This window comes from Carcharodon carcharias, chromosome 11, assembly GCF_017639515.1.
Source record: "Carcharodon carcharias isolate sCarCar2 chromosome 11, sCarCar2.pri, whole genome shotgun sequence".
Lineage (NCBI taxonomy): Eukaryota > Metazoa > Chordata > Chondrichthyes > Lamniformes > Lamnidae > Carcharodon > Carcharodon carcharias.
The window spans coordinates 30,060,276-30,076,746 of record NC_054477.1 but is presented as its reverse complement, the minus strand read 5'-3'; the positions used below and the strand labels follow the sequence as shown (position 1 = coordinate 30,076,746).

The 16,471-nt window shown below is 40.6% G+C and overlaps 1 protein-coding gene across 1 annotated transcript in view; it reads right to left on the bottom strand.

Moving 5' to 3' along the window:
* Nucleotides 1-1,611: 1,611 nt before the first annotated feature.
* p4ha3 (prolyl 4-hydroxylase, alpha polypeptide III) overlaps nt 1,612-16,471 on the bottom strand; it is a 70,895-nt gene continuing 56,035 nt past the window's right edge. The window contains exons 10-13 of the mRNA XM_041199409.1: nt 16,280-16,342; nt 13,937-14,005; nt 5,413-5,509; nt 1,612-2,158 (exon numbers count right to left, since the gene is read on the bottom strand). Of these exons, the coding sequence (XP_041055343.1) occupies nt 2,088-2,158; nt 5,413-5,509; nt 13,937-14,005; nt 16,280-16,342 (300 nt within the window). The 3' untranslated portion in view covers nt 1,612-2,087. The remainder of the gene's footprint in view (nt 2,159-5,412; nt 5,510-13,936; nt 14,006-16,279; nt 16,343-16,471) is intronic.

Here is a 16,471-nt window from a genome sequence, read left to right as displayed (position 1 = left end):
ACCAAAAGTTAAGATTTATATCATTTTAAATTTATTCTTTACTGGGGATGTGGGCATCACTGCCGGGGCCAGCATTTATTGCCCATCCCTAATTGTCCTTGAGAAGGTGGTGGTGAGCTGCCTTCTTGAACCACTGCAGTCCATGTGGTGTAGGTACAACCACAATGCTGTTAGGAAGGGATATTGGAATCATATCGGTGTTGGAATCAATGGTGTAGATTAACTGGGCAGAAAGGTATCTATCAGGTTGACTGACCATCAGTGGGAAGTTTTCAACTATAAGATGTATGGAACACAAAATAAATATATTCCAAAGGATTAGAAATGGTTGCATCAAGGTAAAGAGTTCTGTACCAAAACTGGTACACAAGAGGACCAGGCAAAGTGGTCCTCTTTCATCATCAGGACATGATTGGTCAGTTGTACCCTAGGAAACTGAAGAGGATGAAAGTTGACCAACTAGGATGCCAGGAATGGGTCTACAGTGAGTCCAGGGAGGGAGAGCTAGGAAACCCAGAGGGTGCCAAGTGGTGGCTGACAGGGGTCTGCAGTTTCACTGAGGAGCTATGAGAAGCACTCCTGGCTCCACAATTCACTTCCCATTTTCTAGCCACATTTAGCAGCCCCATGAAGGAATTCTGGTTTTGTTGTTTTAGACCTAAGAAAACTGTATGCAGCGTACACAACGTATGCTGTGATCAGTCAAGATTTAGTATGAGAAAGGGATAAGGTTGCCTACCCTCCAGGATTGGCCTGGAGTCTCCAGAAATTGAAGATCAATCTCTAGGACACTGTTGTGTGCAATCCTGGATGAAAATCATTGCGACATTAAAAAAATTGCTATTTTTTGTCATTTTCTTTGAGCTTTTGCCTTTACCAGATATTAAAAAGTGCAAGATGTGAGAAAAAGGCTGTTTGGCTGACAGTCAATCTCCATCCAAATGGGCAGTTAGTCTTTTTGTTTTCAAATTGGCGTAGGAAGGCAGGGCATCACAATTAAGGATGGATGGGTTGGCCGGCTAATGGCTGGAGCGTGGGGGCAAGTCATGCGATGAAACCTCCTGGAGTTCATTTAATCACAGTTAGCAACCCTAGAAAGGGGTCGAAACCTACAGCTGGGCCCTGAATTTATGTAGGAAATGGGCCTAACACTAGGTTCAGGCAATAGCCAGAAAGGCTTCAGTACATCTTATCCAACATTAGGAACTCCCTTCCTAACTGCACTGTAGATGTACCTACACCACATGGGCTGCAGTGGTACAAGAAGGCAACTCACCAAAACCTTCTAAAGGGCAATTAGGGAAGGGCAATAAATGCTGGTGCTGCCCGCATCCTGTGAGAGAATAAAAAGAATTGATCATGTGGGGTTCTGCCAGTCTGGAGTGAGTGTGTGCATTCCGCAATCTGTGTACAGGTCTTGGACGTGATTCTGACCTGTGTACTGTCCGCTGGTGCACCTATACATGATCTGTGTATGGTCATTAGACAGGCTGAAATGAAAGCACCTGAACAGATTCCAGTTGGATAAATAAAACATACATTTGATCTCCTCTCTTACCTTACTGCCTGCATTCCAAAATCAAGAGAAACAGAAACAGCAGTTCCCCTTCATTTGACTTTCAATTTTCATTTCACTTTTAATTCTCCAAAGAAATTCTCCTCAGGAATGAACAAAGCAATATAGCAATTTGTTTCAGGGAGCTACTTTTGTAAAATAAACCATTCTGTCCTCACTTATTTGAGGATAGTTTGTTTTCCTTTTCCCTTTGATCCAGCTTTTTCATGTCAGATACAGTGTTCAGGAATTTATGACATAGGCACAGTCAGCGATGACATGAATGGAAATTTGCAGCAATGCGTCCTGGTTCCAAGGGTGTATGTTTTCCCCATATGTTAACAACCGCTCAGCTCCATTCCTCAGACCCGAGTCAGTGCTAAAGTGTGTTTGGCTTCAGGCCATGCTTCCTCACTCCTGTTCAGACAGTACTTGGGCTTCCAGTCATTATTTCAGAAACATATGGTGCTACCCCTCTCCGTGCATAGCACAAGTTCTTGTACTCCAAGAGGTCCCGTGACGAAGAGGTCGCTTATTCATCTGGGTCAGCTCCACATTTCCTTTGAAATTCCTGCCCATGTTCTCGGATCCATTTGTTAGCGACTGAAAAGTTTATTTTTAAAGAAGAACAATTGTTAAACTGCCAAATATTAAAAGATCTACAAATCGTCAGCTAGAAAATACCAGCAACGACTAGTCATAGCCATCTTGCATTGAAATATAGTTAAAAAAAGCAAATATTAAGAACAATTAAAAAAGAAAAATATACATTAATTATATTTATTTTTCCCCATACAACCTCTTTATCTTAAGTCAAAGTTATTTAATTCAAATTATCTTTTCATTGCACATTTTAGCAATAAGTTGCCATATGCTTGTTTATTTATATTGTTTATTTCAAATTATGGGTAATTCAATTTTTAGCGCAAAATCAGGGATAGTTGTAGTGACGTCTGGGTAATGTGTCACTTAATTCATTGACTCCCTGTTCATGCTGCTGTTTTTGCAACCAGATGAATGAGATAATTAGATAGAGTTCCAGGAGGTAAGTGCTTTTCCAGCTCTGTTTTGTGGGCATAGCAGGAGTGACTCCCATGATCTCTTCCTCTCTGCAATCTCTCAGAAAAGCCATACTATCTCTGAGACTTCCCTGTGATATACCCCATCGCCCCACAAACCGCCCCCCCCCAAACTCTCAGACTCCCAAGACGCAATCTCTCCTTCTGAACCTGACCCCATGATCTATCTGTCCCACCTGTCCAATCTGCTCTGAGACTAACCACCTTCCCCAACACCAAACTCCCACCCCCCCAACACCAAACCCCCGCATGACCCGCAATCTTCTTCAGTGCCTGGGACTGTCCCCCGCAATTGCCAGCTTTCTCGCCAATGAGCCGACGAGCCCCCTCAATCTGGCTGCAAGGCACAAAATGGAGTAAAACCCTGCAGTGAGGTTTTGCTGTTCACTTTGACAGAACCCCCACCTTCCTGTAAATATCAGGGCGACAGAGTACAAAAACAACAAACTTATGACAAACCCATTATAAATCCCTGGTTAGGTCTCAGCCGGATATCATCGTTAATTCTAGGCAGCGCACTTTAGGAAGGCTTTGGAGTGGGTGCAGAGGAGATTTACCAGAATGTTGCTGGGGGTGGGGGAGGGTTTAGCTGCTTGGAGAGACTGGGGGTTGTTCACCTTCTTAGAGCAGAGGAGGTTATCGGGAGATTTAATAAAGGTATTCAAAATTCTGTGGCGTAAACTTTGGCATAAATTTGTTGTTTTTGTACTCTGTCGCCATGTACTGGACCTTGAGTTTCTACCCATCTACCTTTGAGTCACACCACCAAGAAATTTTTAAAAAACCTATTCTTATTGTTAACTTTAAATCCTTGTTCCACTTTCTCATACTCAGAGGCATTAATTAATGAGGTAATTAAACTTTATGCTGAATTTTCATCATTACTGAAGCAAACTTCAGGAACTAAGCTCTGGTCCCGGTGACCTACTCAACCCCTCAACTGTACAATGTTGGCAAATTATGGCCAACATTAACTATTGCATGATCTGTTTGCCAGCTCCCAGGACTCTGATTAAGCTGTTCCTTGAGGTAATTGCTGCGTAAAGGGTAAAAGAGTAAAAAATGTTAAAAGAATGGAGTTCTATTCACCAAATGATTCTGCCTTGAATGAGGATACAAAGAACGGACAATGAAAACATATGAACATATGAATAAAGAGCAGGAGTAGGCCACTCGGCCCCTTGAACCTGCTCTACCATTCAATGAGATCATAGCTGATCTGATTGCGACCTCCACTCCACATTCCCATCCACTACTGATGACCTTTCACTCTCTTGTTTAACAAGAATCTATCTAGCTCTGCCCTAAAAATATTCAAAGGCTGCTTCCACTGCCTTTTGAGGAAAAGATTTCCAAAGACTCACTAGCCTCAGAGACAAAATTTTCCTCATCTCTCTTCTAAATGAGCGACCCCTTATTTTTAAACAGTGACCCCCTAGTTCTAAATTCTCCCACAAGAGGAAAGATCCCTCTCCACATCCTCCCTGTAAAGACCCCTCAGGATCTTATATGTTTCAACAAGTCGCCTCTTACTCTTCTAAACTCCAGCGGATACAACCCCAATCTGTCCAACCTTCCCTCATAAGATAACCCGTCCATTCCAGATAATAGTCAAGTATATCTTTTCTGAACTGCTTCTAACACATTTATATCCATCCTTAAATAAGGAGATCAATACTGGACACAGTACTCCAGATGTGGTGTCACCAATGCTCTTGTATAACTGAAGCATAACATCCCTACAATTTAATTTTTTTCGCAATAAACAATTACATTCTATTAGCTTTCCTCATTATTTGCTGTATCTGCATACTAATCTTTTGAGAAATGTGCACTAGAACACCCAGATCCCTTTGCATCTCACTGATGCCAAAACACAGGTCTTTGGTGTATAACACGCATGCTTGTTGTATTCAATTCCTGGCTTCTTTTTATATATTTCTCCACACAGTGTGCACCAGAGGCCTGTGTTTTAATCGTTGGAAATATTTATAATACATCAGATATTATTTATTTCTAAACTAGACGACGAGGCTGTGTTATCAGTCATGAAACTAGCATCTTTTTTGCTTTCCCAATCACCTTACCACTATCCTCACCTTTCTCAATCCCATGGGTAGAATTTTCACCTTGGCAGACGGGGGTACGCACCCGATCCGCTCAAGCGTGAAATGACGTGCTTATGGTTGACGGGCAGGCGAAAAGGCCAAGCGGCCTTTGCACTTCTTAGGAAGCCGCACCCACGGGCAGGATGAGGCTTCCAACACCAAATAAAAATAAAACAAAAATTTTTAAATTTAATTAATAACATGTCCCTGCTCATGCGACAGAGTCACATGAGGGGGCATGTTTTATAACATTTTTCATTTCTTTATTATTTTATTAACTCTTCATCTCTCTGAGGCAGCTCTGTGCCTCAGGGAGATTCTGAAGCACGCATTCGCCCCCTTCGCCCTCCTCCCCTGCCCCCCCACCCCCCCCGGCCCCCAAACACACACACACACACACACACACACACACGCAATGCTGAGCCCTGCCGCTCGCGTTTCACGCTAGGCGGGCCTTAATGCGTGAAATCGCCTTCCGGCCTCGATTGTGGACGGCGGTCAGCTTCCCAACCACCCCCGCCCAGCCTCGCTGAGCCCGCCCGACAAGGGCAGGATTCTGCCCCATGTGTTTGATTTTGTTGTGTTATATTGGGCTCACCTATCTTGTGCACTGTCATTTTAAGGAGCATATAGAACAAATGATTCACAATTACTTCAATTGTGCACCTACCCCATTTGTCTCCAACTAGCACTGGACAGCCAGCGTGGAGAGTGTCTGCATTACCTTGTCCATTTTTGTGCAGGTTCCACCAAAACAGGGCTGCATTCTAAAAAAAAAGGAGCAATTTCTAGTTAATGTTCATCAGATGTTAGCTTCGCGATATGAGGAGGGCTGATGAATCTTTGTGCAAAGCAAATATATAAGATGAGCCATCTTTCCATCTTGTTTGTGATCTTTTGGAAAGTAAACTGTTCCAATTAGCATAATAAACTGAAATGGTTCTACTTTTAATGACCATCAATGTTATAAGTAAAATAACCTGTAAAAAAAGCAAAGAAAATTATTCTGGGGATTTAAACATTCAAGAATTCAGTTTGAAGAGTCATGATGATCTTCAAAGACTTGACAGATGATGGTCACACATTCTTGAGGGGAGTGAGACCTTATTTGGAAGGTCAAAATCACCAGAGAATCCCATTATTACTGGGACTGACCTGAAGTAACCTGGTTGTGTGGGGGAGGAGAGGTGGGGGGCTGTGGGAGGGGGGCAAGTCGCTGCATGGGAAGAGTCAGGACACTTGGTACCTTACCCCAGAAACTAATGAGATACAATACACAGGGAAATAAGTCTGCCATTGTGTTGTACAGAATGGCATTGGTTTAAACCTACAGTCGAAGCTCTGCTGTGACTCAAACAGGTCTCTGGAGTAATCCTGATACCGTAAATACAGTTAGCCACATAGTTTGGACTGCACACGGTTTTAATTTGTAGGGTTTAGCAGGTACTGATAAAAGTCTTTGAGTTAAGGGGAACCAAAAGCAATAACATTGCGACTTAAAAACCTTTAAATTGCAAGTTAAGGGAGGTCTGTTTGCTTTGTTCTATACGTTTTTGTTAATAAATTGTTTTTATTTCAAAGAAACCTCTAAATTGACATCTGTCTGTATGTAGGATTTTTCCAATTCTTGGATAAGTCATGAAAATATGGGTATTTTGCACGTGTGATGTCTTGGCATTGCAGTGAGGTCTGGGTGCCATTGAGAAATCTGCACTAGATCAGTATTTACTAAACTTTATACAACATGTTGTACTTCAGTTTGTGAATATAGTCAATGTGAAGGAAAGGACACACCAGGCAGATTTGGGGAAATTATTTAAACTCAATAATTCTAAGTGTAGGAAGACTGAATTGCTATCTTTTTTCAGATTGTTATTTTAATTTCATTATTTCATCTGCTAACACAAGATCAAAGTAAAAAGGGGATTCCAATAATACTCGATGTATAGTTCCCACCAATGTTTAAGGGTGTAATTTCTCATTATGTCAGAGCATGTTGTCACACTGTAAAATTCAATGAAAAATTTGGGATTAGATCAAAGAAGTGTAACTTGATAAACTTCTGAAAAAGGAGACAACAGCAGCTACAAACAAGGACTTTGCAGCATAGCAAAAATTGTTTCAGGTTACAATATTTTTCCACTGCACTCATTTACGGATCGGGTAGCCAGAGGGCAGGATGATGACTTGTTAGAATTAGTCCCAGAACGTTTCTTAAATTGACCGGGTTGGCAATTCAGGAGATGGACTCAGCCATGTATAGTCCCATAGTGTATTCGGCAGATGTTTGATGCAACTATACAATGAGATCACTATGCCTGAAACGTAACTCCTGCTGTGACAAATTAGATACAGATGAACTGTGTAAAGTTGGAACGCAGCAGACTGAAATGGATCTGTCCGGTACTCGGGACACCCCACTGCCTAACAGCACTTCCCACGGTCAGAATCCAGGCACCAGAAATCACAGACGTTTTGGCTCATTAAAGCTCAACATTAATCCTGCCTTGTTGTGAGGTTTGTGAGGGGTGTGATCTTCCATTTTAAAATGGTGTCAAATCGATGCTGATGCAACTTCTGCACTTCAGCCTGCCTGATCTTCTGAACAGAACTCCAGTATGCTGCAGCATTCAGGTGCTAAAGCTAGCTGCTGTTCTTCATTCCCACTTTCTGTGATGCGTTACTCAGTGAAATTCAACATGGTTCTACCAATGAAATACCGTGTTCTCTTTGCTTTTTTTGCTTTTATTTTTTACATAATCTTGCTAGTTAATGAGCATTTAGCATTCACCAAATTATTCACATTTAATTCAATTTTATCTTATGTTTTATTAAATTAAATTTATTTTTTAGTTCAGATTTCCAGCATCCATGGTAATTTGCTTTTATTTACATTTAATAGTCGTTTGGTAGTACAGGGTGCAGAGTATTGCTGAAAAAAAGAGACATGCTATCAAAGCTTTTTGCCTTGCACTCATCAGGACAGATGGAAGAACACCAAATTTCAAAGGGAACAACAATTTATACCACATGGAAAAAGGGTTGCTGATTGGTTGGCAAGTTGGCTCTGATTGGTTGAGATATTGCCATGGCAAATGCACAAGGGAGCTATTGTCTTTATATTTTGGTTTATTCACAATATCTGGACATATTCCTTTGGCTGCAGAGACCTATGAAAAGTGCCCAGTCTACCTCCAAATTACCCTGGAAGCGTAAAGTATCTCAAAAATTTGAGTAACAATTGAAGCTAGCTGTTTTATGCAGTAGCAACACGAATGGCATTCTCCAGTAACAGGATAGTGCCGTCAAACAAAAAGACATTCTGTCTACCACACAAATGAGTAATGTGGTGGATGAACTTCATTGCTGCTGTGATGCCAGGTAGGCAGACCTTACATCCCAATGGCAGGTGGATCATATCAAACAGCACGTCCCATTGGCTGTTCGAAACAGGCAGAGTACTGACCTCACTCAACCAACCTATGCTTACAAAACTCAGAACATAATGTCTAATGTTTGATATGATTCTGTGACTGGGCAGCAATTGCTGAATAATCCTAAGTGTGCTAAGAAGTACACCAACAACCAATTTAAAAATATAAGTCGGGCTTGCAATGTGGCTCACTTATGCTTGCTAGAAGCAACATACATCCATATGCAGTGACCTATCCTCTGCAGGCAAAAGGAAAATGTCCAGACACTGCACTTGTTTTGAATAAACAAAAGCAGAAGGACAATAGCTCCCTGGTGCATTCGCCTGTGCCTGACCTGATGAGTGCAAGATGAAAGGCTTCAACAGTGTGTCTCTTTTTTCAGCAATTCACATTTAAATCGTCTTCATAACTTATGGCTTGTAAAATCTTTCTTGCTTCTTTGTTAGACTTAGATATTTCACAATCTTAAAGTTACAGAATTCAGCCTGTAATCCTTATAAGAAACATGGCAACAATGAAGAACGTTACAAAAAGATCTTTTGAAAGGAATTGCTGCCAACTTCAGGCTTCACGTTAATTCTGACAGACTGGGTTTCACTTGCTTAAGTAAAGTCCTTTTTTCCAATGGAGTCTTTGCTTTGTCACAGTTATTTTGATATTTGTCAGTGCCATATGTTTTTTTGTTGCCAAGGCTTGGGGTGAGAAGGTAAATGCCACAAGAATAATCTGTGATTTTGTTATAGGTCTATGGGGAACATAGAATTCCTAACATAAATATGCAGAGGTGGCTTAGAAAAACCCCAAGAAGAGTAATTGGAGTAAGATAATATTAGATCAGCCTGCTTGACTTGGCATGAATGTTCCATTTCCTTCCTTGTTGAAAAAGGAAACTTGAGCAATTAAGAAATCAACAATAATAATACAGAAATCTGCAGGCTGGCTCATTCCCCACATGTCTATACCTTCAATTAGACTAGTCATACCATTGAATTTAAAATAAATTAAATTCAACATAAGAAAGAGATGGATTTATTCAATTATTTGCATTTAAGCTGATGGGAGAAATGGAAATTTAAAATTAATATTTCACCAAATATTAATTCTATCCAAATACTTTAAGTTGCATTCCTATAATAATATCAATAATTCATTTGAAACAACAAAATGCTCTGTGTAAAAAGTAATAACCAGTAAAGGTTTTTGAAACATGTTAAATAATTGCAGATATTTTACATTTGGTATACGGGAAACGGGACATTCGGCCCAACTGGTCCATGCTAACATTGAAAAAGTGGTTGCCTGCCTCCACTTAGAAAAGGCCGCACCAGGGATTCTTTAAGGCAGTCAGTCGCTGTGATCTTAATAAAGCGATGATGTCCTGGATTTATAAACTTAGGCATTTCTTATAGTTAGTGTCCAATCCTTAACCATGAGGTAAAATTTGAAGGTTGTGGGCATCTACTTATATTTTGATGGTAATACAGAGAGATTAAAGCATAATTGGAAATTATCAAGATGTATACATTCATAGGGTACAGTGTAGATTCACCAGAAAAAAAACACCAGGCCTTAAAGGATTAAATTATGAGCATGGGATGCATAAACGTGGATAGTTGAGTTGCATGTGCAACCCAGAACTGGGAATCCATGAAGATCCTCAGAACCTACAGAATACATGACTCAAATCATGCACACTTTTCCAGAGCTCTGAGAATGCTTTGAGGTTTTAACAAAAAGGACAAATGGCGCAACCGCAACCAATATCGGCATTAAGGATCTGGTGAGTGATTTGATAGTAGAGCTTCCAGGACTTGATCTTCCTTGAAAGCAGTGGTCTTACACTCAACAGGATCCACACTTCCCATGCAAGGGCATCACAATGGGATTTCAAGGATAGCCCAGCATGCAACTGTGGTCACCCGGATCAGACTGTTCACCACACTGTGGGTGGATGCAGCCTACAAAAAATTTGGCGCAGGATTCAAGGCAATCCACCTAACAACACACAGTGCAGTGACTCAGTTGTCCAACTTGGGCTTAGATTTGTAAAGCTGCAAGCTGTCATATGCAAGAAGAAGAAGATAAATATGGATTTCATTTCCTTGGGTTTATGAGGTTGAGAGATGATCTAACCAAGGTATTTAAAATAATTAAGGGATTTGATAGGATAGATACAGGAAAGCTATTTCCTCTAGTGAAGGAATCAAGAACAAGTAGACATATTTTTAAAATTAGACTTAGGCCATTTAGAAGTGAAGTTAGGCAGCATCTTTCACACAAAGATCAGTGCAAATTGATAACCTGTCCCTCCGAAAAGCAGTGGATATTAGGTCAATTGAAATTTCGTGAACTGATAGATTTATGTTAGGGAAGTGTATCAAGGAATAAGGAGTAAAGGCAGATAAATAGACTTGAGAAACAAATCAGTCATGATCTAATGGAATGGCAGAACAGGCTCAATGGCTGGATGGTTTATTCCTGTTCCTATATTCCTATAGATAAGCGTCAATTTAGAAACATAAAACAGATATAATGGGAAATATGGTGGTTGTCTTGTTTTAATGTTGCACTATGCCTGTTTGATGGGATATTGAAGTTGCTTAGTTTCATTCCAAGGTACAAGATACATTTATCATAAAAATCTCTGTCTCTGAAAATTGTATGCATCAATCTTTTGATTATTGCCAGCACCATAGATAAAGAGGTGTTCAACAGAGAATTAATATACCGACATATTTTCAAACTGAATGGATAGAGTCCTTCTTCCCCACTCCAAAGTGAAGTTACTCCATGCAATACATGTAATCCCAGGACAGGGTTTGGAGATGGCCTCCTTCATGGCTACCACAAATGAAGCCATGTAACCATGTGGTGTCTCAGGCAATTCAATTGGGCTACTCTGAATTAATATCCAAGCATGGATTTTTTATGCTTAACTAACTTGATTACATTTTTCGATGAGGTAACAGAGGGGATTGGTGTGGGTAATGCAGGTGGTGTGATATTAACGGACTTCCCAAATGCGTTTGATAAAGTGTCACATGCTAGCCTTGCATGTGAATAAAATGGAAAGTGGCAACATTGATATGAAGTTGGCAGGGTGACAGGAAATAGAAGGTAGTGGTGAATGGTTGCTTCTCAGACTAGAGGAATATATATAGTGGGATTTCCCAGGTCAGTACTAAGACCACTGCCTTTCTTAATATTTTATATATATATGTATATATATATTTTTTATTTGATCATGGGATGTGGGTGTTAGTGGCTTGACCAGCATATGTTGCCCATCTTTAATTGCCCTTGAGAAGGTGGTGGTGAGCTGCCTTCTTAAACGGCTGCAATCCATGTGGTGTGGGAAGAGAGTTCCAGGATTTTGACCCAGTGACAGTGAAGGAATGGCAATATAGTTCCAAGTCAGGCTGGTATGTGGCTTGGAGGAGATCTTGCAATTGGTGGTATCTCCATGTGCCTGCTGCTATTGTCCTTGTAGGTGGTAGAGGTCGTAGGTTTGGAAGATGCTGTTGAAGGAGCCTTGGTGAGTTGCTGCAGTGCATCTTTGTTAGGAAATAGAGATAGTTTAAGTAAGTTACATTTGTATTTGTGGGTATTAGGAATGAGTTTTAGTTTTAAAATTTATATTTGATTTGTATTTCTGTATCTGTGTTAAGAAAGGCCAAATGGAGTTTTAGTTTCACTTTTAAAAAGTGCTTACATTTCTAATGAGGTTTTTTTACAATGGTTGCAGCTAAGTTAAACAAATAAGGGTAGAAGAATTGAACTGTTGCCTGGCAACAGGGGGCCAGAGAGGCAGGTCCCTCCCACAAACACACACACAGAAAAAAAACAGCAGTTGTTTTGGAAGCTGTTTGAGTGCGGTTGGTTCTGAAAATAGCTGCCAGGAGAGACTGGAGCAAAGGGGACAGATAGCCAGTTCCAAGATAAAGAAAAACCCCAAAATCCAGGGCAGTGCACGAGGGGAAAGTCCAAAGAAAATCCTCTAGTCAAAGGAAGGACAGGGACTTGGTAAAGGTCCTGATAATGAAGTTGAGAGTGAGGGGCAGAAAGGAAGGCTCTGTGCTTCAGATTTAAAGAGACAAAAGCTGCAGAAAGCAGATTTAAAGTCAGAACAGTTTGCAAGAGTCAAGAAAACCCAAAGAGACAACTTGTAGAAGGCATCTGAGAGAAAGCGTTCATTTGGGAGAAGATTCCAAGGCGAGAATGGAGATCGGAAACCCTCGTATGAAGGACGGAGTTCAGTGAGACTGGTCAGCTCATGGTATGACAAATGTCTAGGGGGAGTTAAGGAGAGATTTATAGCATCTGGTTGAGGTGACATCTGTCACTTGATTTCAGAGTGTGCTATTTCTGACCACAGGGTACCATGGGTTTACATGGACTGTGTACTTACTGTGTACATGAGAGTATAAGATAGCTTTGTAACTTGTGTTATTCCTACAAATCTGTATACATTTGTAAAGGTATAGTTGTGGGTGAAGGAGTATTGTAATATAGTGCATCTTTTCTTGTTGAATAAATGTTTTATTCTTTTGTTAAAAGTTCATCAGCTGACTCCTTGCCTCTGTTCGGAAGCTACTCTCCACGTATCTAAAGAAACAAAATTAGGATCTATCAAGCTGGGTTCCACCATGGGATCTGGCTTGTCCAATGGTAACAGCAGCTGGGATTATAACAACCTTGTAGATGGTACACGTTGCTGCCACTGTGTGTTAGTGGTTGAAGGAGTCAATGTTGAAGGTAGTGGATGGGGTGCCAATCAAGTAGGCTGTTTTGTCCTGGATGGTGTTGAGCTTGTTGAGTGTTGTTGGAGCTGCACTCATCCAGGCAAATATTCCATCATACCCCTGACTTGAGCCTTGTAGCTGGTGGACAGTCTTTGGGGAGTTAGGAGGTGAGTTCTCACTGCAAATTAGTAACCTAGATTTGGGAATACAGGGCAGGATTTTAAAATTTGCAGGTGGTACAAAATTTGAAAGTATTGTGAGCTCTGAGGAGGTGAGTTAAAGACTTCAAGAGGACATTGACAGGCTGGTGGAATGGGTGGCCAAGTGGCAGGTGAAATTCATTGACTGGAAGTGTGAAGTGATTGATTTTGGTAGGAAGAACAGGGCCTGCCCACTGATGATCCGTGTGTTTCCCGTGAATGCATTACTAATGAGGCTGGGAAATTTTCTACTGGGAAGGGGATGATATGGCGTGAAAACCCGCCATTGCGGCCGATGGGTAAAGTATTGTTTTTCAAGCCCGCTACCGCACTTAGTGTAAATCTGGGACAATTCCGCCCACAGATTAATAAAATGGTTTAAAGAGGGGGAACTCATTATTTTTATCACTAATTTTCTCTTCTTTCTCTACCTTCTAAAACTGTTGATTCGTAGCAGGACACTGTTCCGAGCACCCCGGTATTTGGGCTGTGTGCCCATTCTTCATTTATGAACTTTGTCGGTGATTACTGGCAGATCCATTTGATGCATGGAGGGCATTGCATGTAAACCCACTCCTGTCCTCATCTAATTCCCACACATGACTAACAGGGATTACTGGATTATGATCGTGGAGCACTGTCTGATTTTTCACTCTCTAATCTAGTAGGCCAAAGGTGAATTGCCACAACTACTAACCTGGCTGAGGCAGTTTGATCAGAATGGCTCAGTTACATGTTAGATAAATATACATTTATAAATATAACAAATATCAACAACTACATCTAGTTATAACAAAAACAAGATATATTCTACTTACCTTGACAACAGGAACACTAAAGTTAGCATAAATGAAAGCAGTTGACCCTCCAGCTTCCACTGTACTCAACTAAAACAGAACACAAGATTATTCTTATAATGACTCCTTCATCATAAATGTTATGCTAGTTTCATAGCTATGAAGGGACAAGATTTCCCACCGGAGCTGGATGATGTTGCTTGTTTTCATTTTTATACAATTACCAAAATCATTACCAAACCAAATTGCACTGCTTGATTTAAGTGACTGATCATGCCTGGTGTCTCACTGTGGATTAAAGCAGTTCAACAATTTGAGCAAAGCTGCATCTCTTCCAGTGTTAACCCTTCAAAGAGATTAAAGAAATTGATACGAAGTGCTAGTGGGGTAATGGTAATGTCATGGGACTAATAACCTAGAGATCCCAGGTGAATGCCCTTTGGACATGGGTTCAAATCCCACTGTTTCAGCTGGTGGAATTTAAATTTAGCTAATAAATCTGGAATTGGAAGGTAATGGTGACTGTGAAACTATTATCAGCTGTCATAAAAACTCATCATGTTTGTTAATGTCCTTTACAGAATGAACTCTGCCATCCTTACCTGGTCTGGCCTACATGTGACTCCAGATCTTAACTGCCCAAACATGCCAGTCAGGTCAAGGGCAGTTAAGGATGGGAAACAAATGCCTGTCTTGCCTGTGATGCCCACATACCAAGAAAGAAAAAGGCAGGGGTATCTGGTTTAGTTCACAATGTGGTTCTATCGTTACTCTACCAGAGTCAGTTAGTGTTCTGAGGGATATAGAGCAATGCGTGTTGGCTCATATGAAATTTAGATGGTTGTCGGAGTAACAGGCACCATTGAACTCAAGAAGTCATCTGTTTCAGGCCTAAATTCATAACACATTTACACAATTGGCTTTGGCTATTGCATTTGGAACGACTGAACAAATCTTGAGTTTAAAAAAGAAACAAAAATTGACCATGCTTAGCTTCTGCGTGCGTCAGTCTATAATTACATGCAAATAAGCACAAATGTGCATCATTCTAGTGGGTTTTTTTTTCTTTTCTAACTTCCCAAGCTTTTTTAACTTCTTCAGCAGTCTATGGAAGGCCATCAGAGCTTGGGAAGGCCATCAGAGCTTGGGAACGCCCTCGCTCATGGTACTCTATCAGCCATCTTTAACCTAATTGGGCAACTTTCAGAATTGACCGAAAATTGGGTACCAATTTCAAAATGAATTTTGCTGAATCTCCCATCTCTTAGCACACCAGACGGAGTTGTGATTTACACTCACTTTCATCACTCCAACATTGGAGGTCGTTCCTACTGCTGCCACACCCTAAATTCTGTGATTTTCCTTCCTAAACCTATTGATTCTCTATCCTTACTATAAAACAGAGAGCAAATTAAACACGGTACTCTTGATAAGGTTTCACCAAGGCCAGGAGTAACTTTACAATCATTTGCTTAGACTTATAAATTGCACCCAACTGTACATCTCAGCACTATATTTGCTTTCTTGACCTCCTGTGAATACTGAACCAACAGCTTTAACAATTTTTGCACATAACCCCCCAGACCCATTTTCTGTGACTGTCCCATTTCCTTAATCACACAATCATTTTGTGAAAACTCCACATTCTCACTTCTCCAACCTAGCCTCACAACTTCACACTCACCCATGTTGGACTCTCTTTACAACCTCTCTTCCAGCTGACCTAGCCTGTTAGATTCCTTTGCATTATTGCACATTGTTTTGCCTCATTAACTGCTACACCCAGTTTGATGTCATCTGTAAATCTGGACAATATTCCTCTCTCCAATTTTTTTTTTTGTATTTATGGGATGTGGGCCTTGCTGGCTCAGCCAGCATTTATTGCCCATCCCCAATTGCCCTTGTTCAGAGGGCATTTAAGAGTCAACCAATTGCTGTGTGGGTCTGGCCAGACCAGGTAAGGGTGGCAGATTGCCTTCCCTAATGGACATTAGTGAACTAGATGGGTTTTATGACAATTGGCAATGGTTTCACAGTCATCATTTAGGCTTTAAATTTCAGATTTTTATTGGATTCAAATTCAAATTGGAATTGGAACCTGGGTCCCCAAAACATTAGCCCTGGATTCCCAGATTACCAGTCCAATGACAATACCACTATGCCATCGCCTCATTATCAACAATATCAATGATATTGACCCTTCTGAAACTCCACTGGAAAAATGCATCTCCTCACATATTTTGGGAAATAATACTGGGGCAGGATTGTAAAAAGAAATTGCCACATTCCACAAAAGTGCAAAACATAACAAGTCTGCGAGGAGATGGTATTTTCATCAACAGAAACTATATGATCAATACTTACATATATCATGAATGTGGCCACCCTGTTTCCAGACTTCAGTTTATACAGTGGACTGTTAGGGGACTATTGCAAAGCAAAAAGAAATACACTTTGAACAAATATTTTGACCATAAATTGATAAAGTAAATGAATTACAAAGGGTGCATAAATCAAACCGAAGTACTAAAGCCAATTTCATATGGAGTTTATATC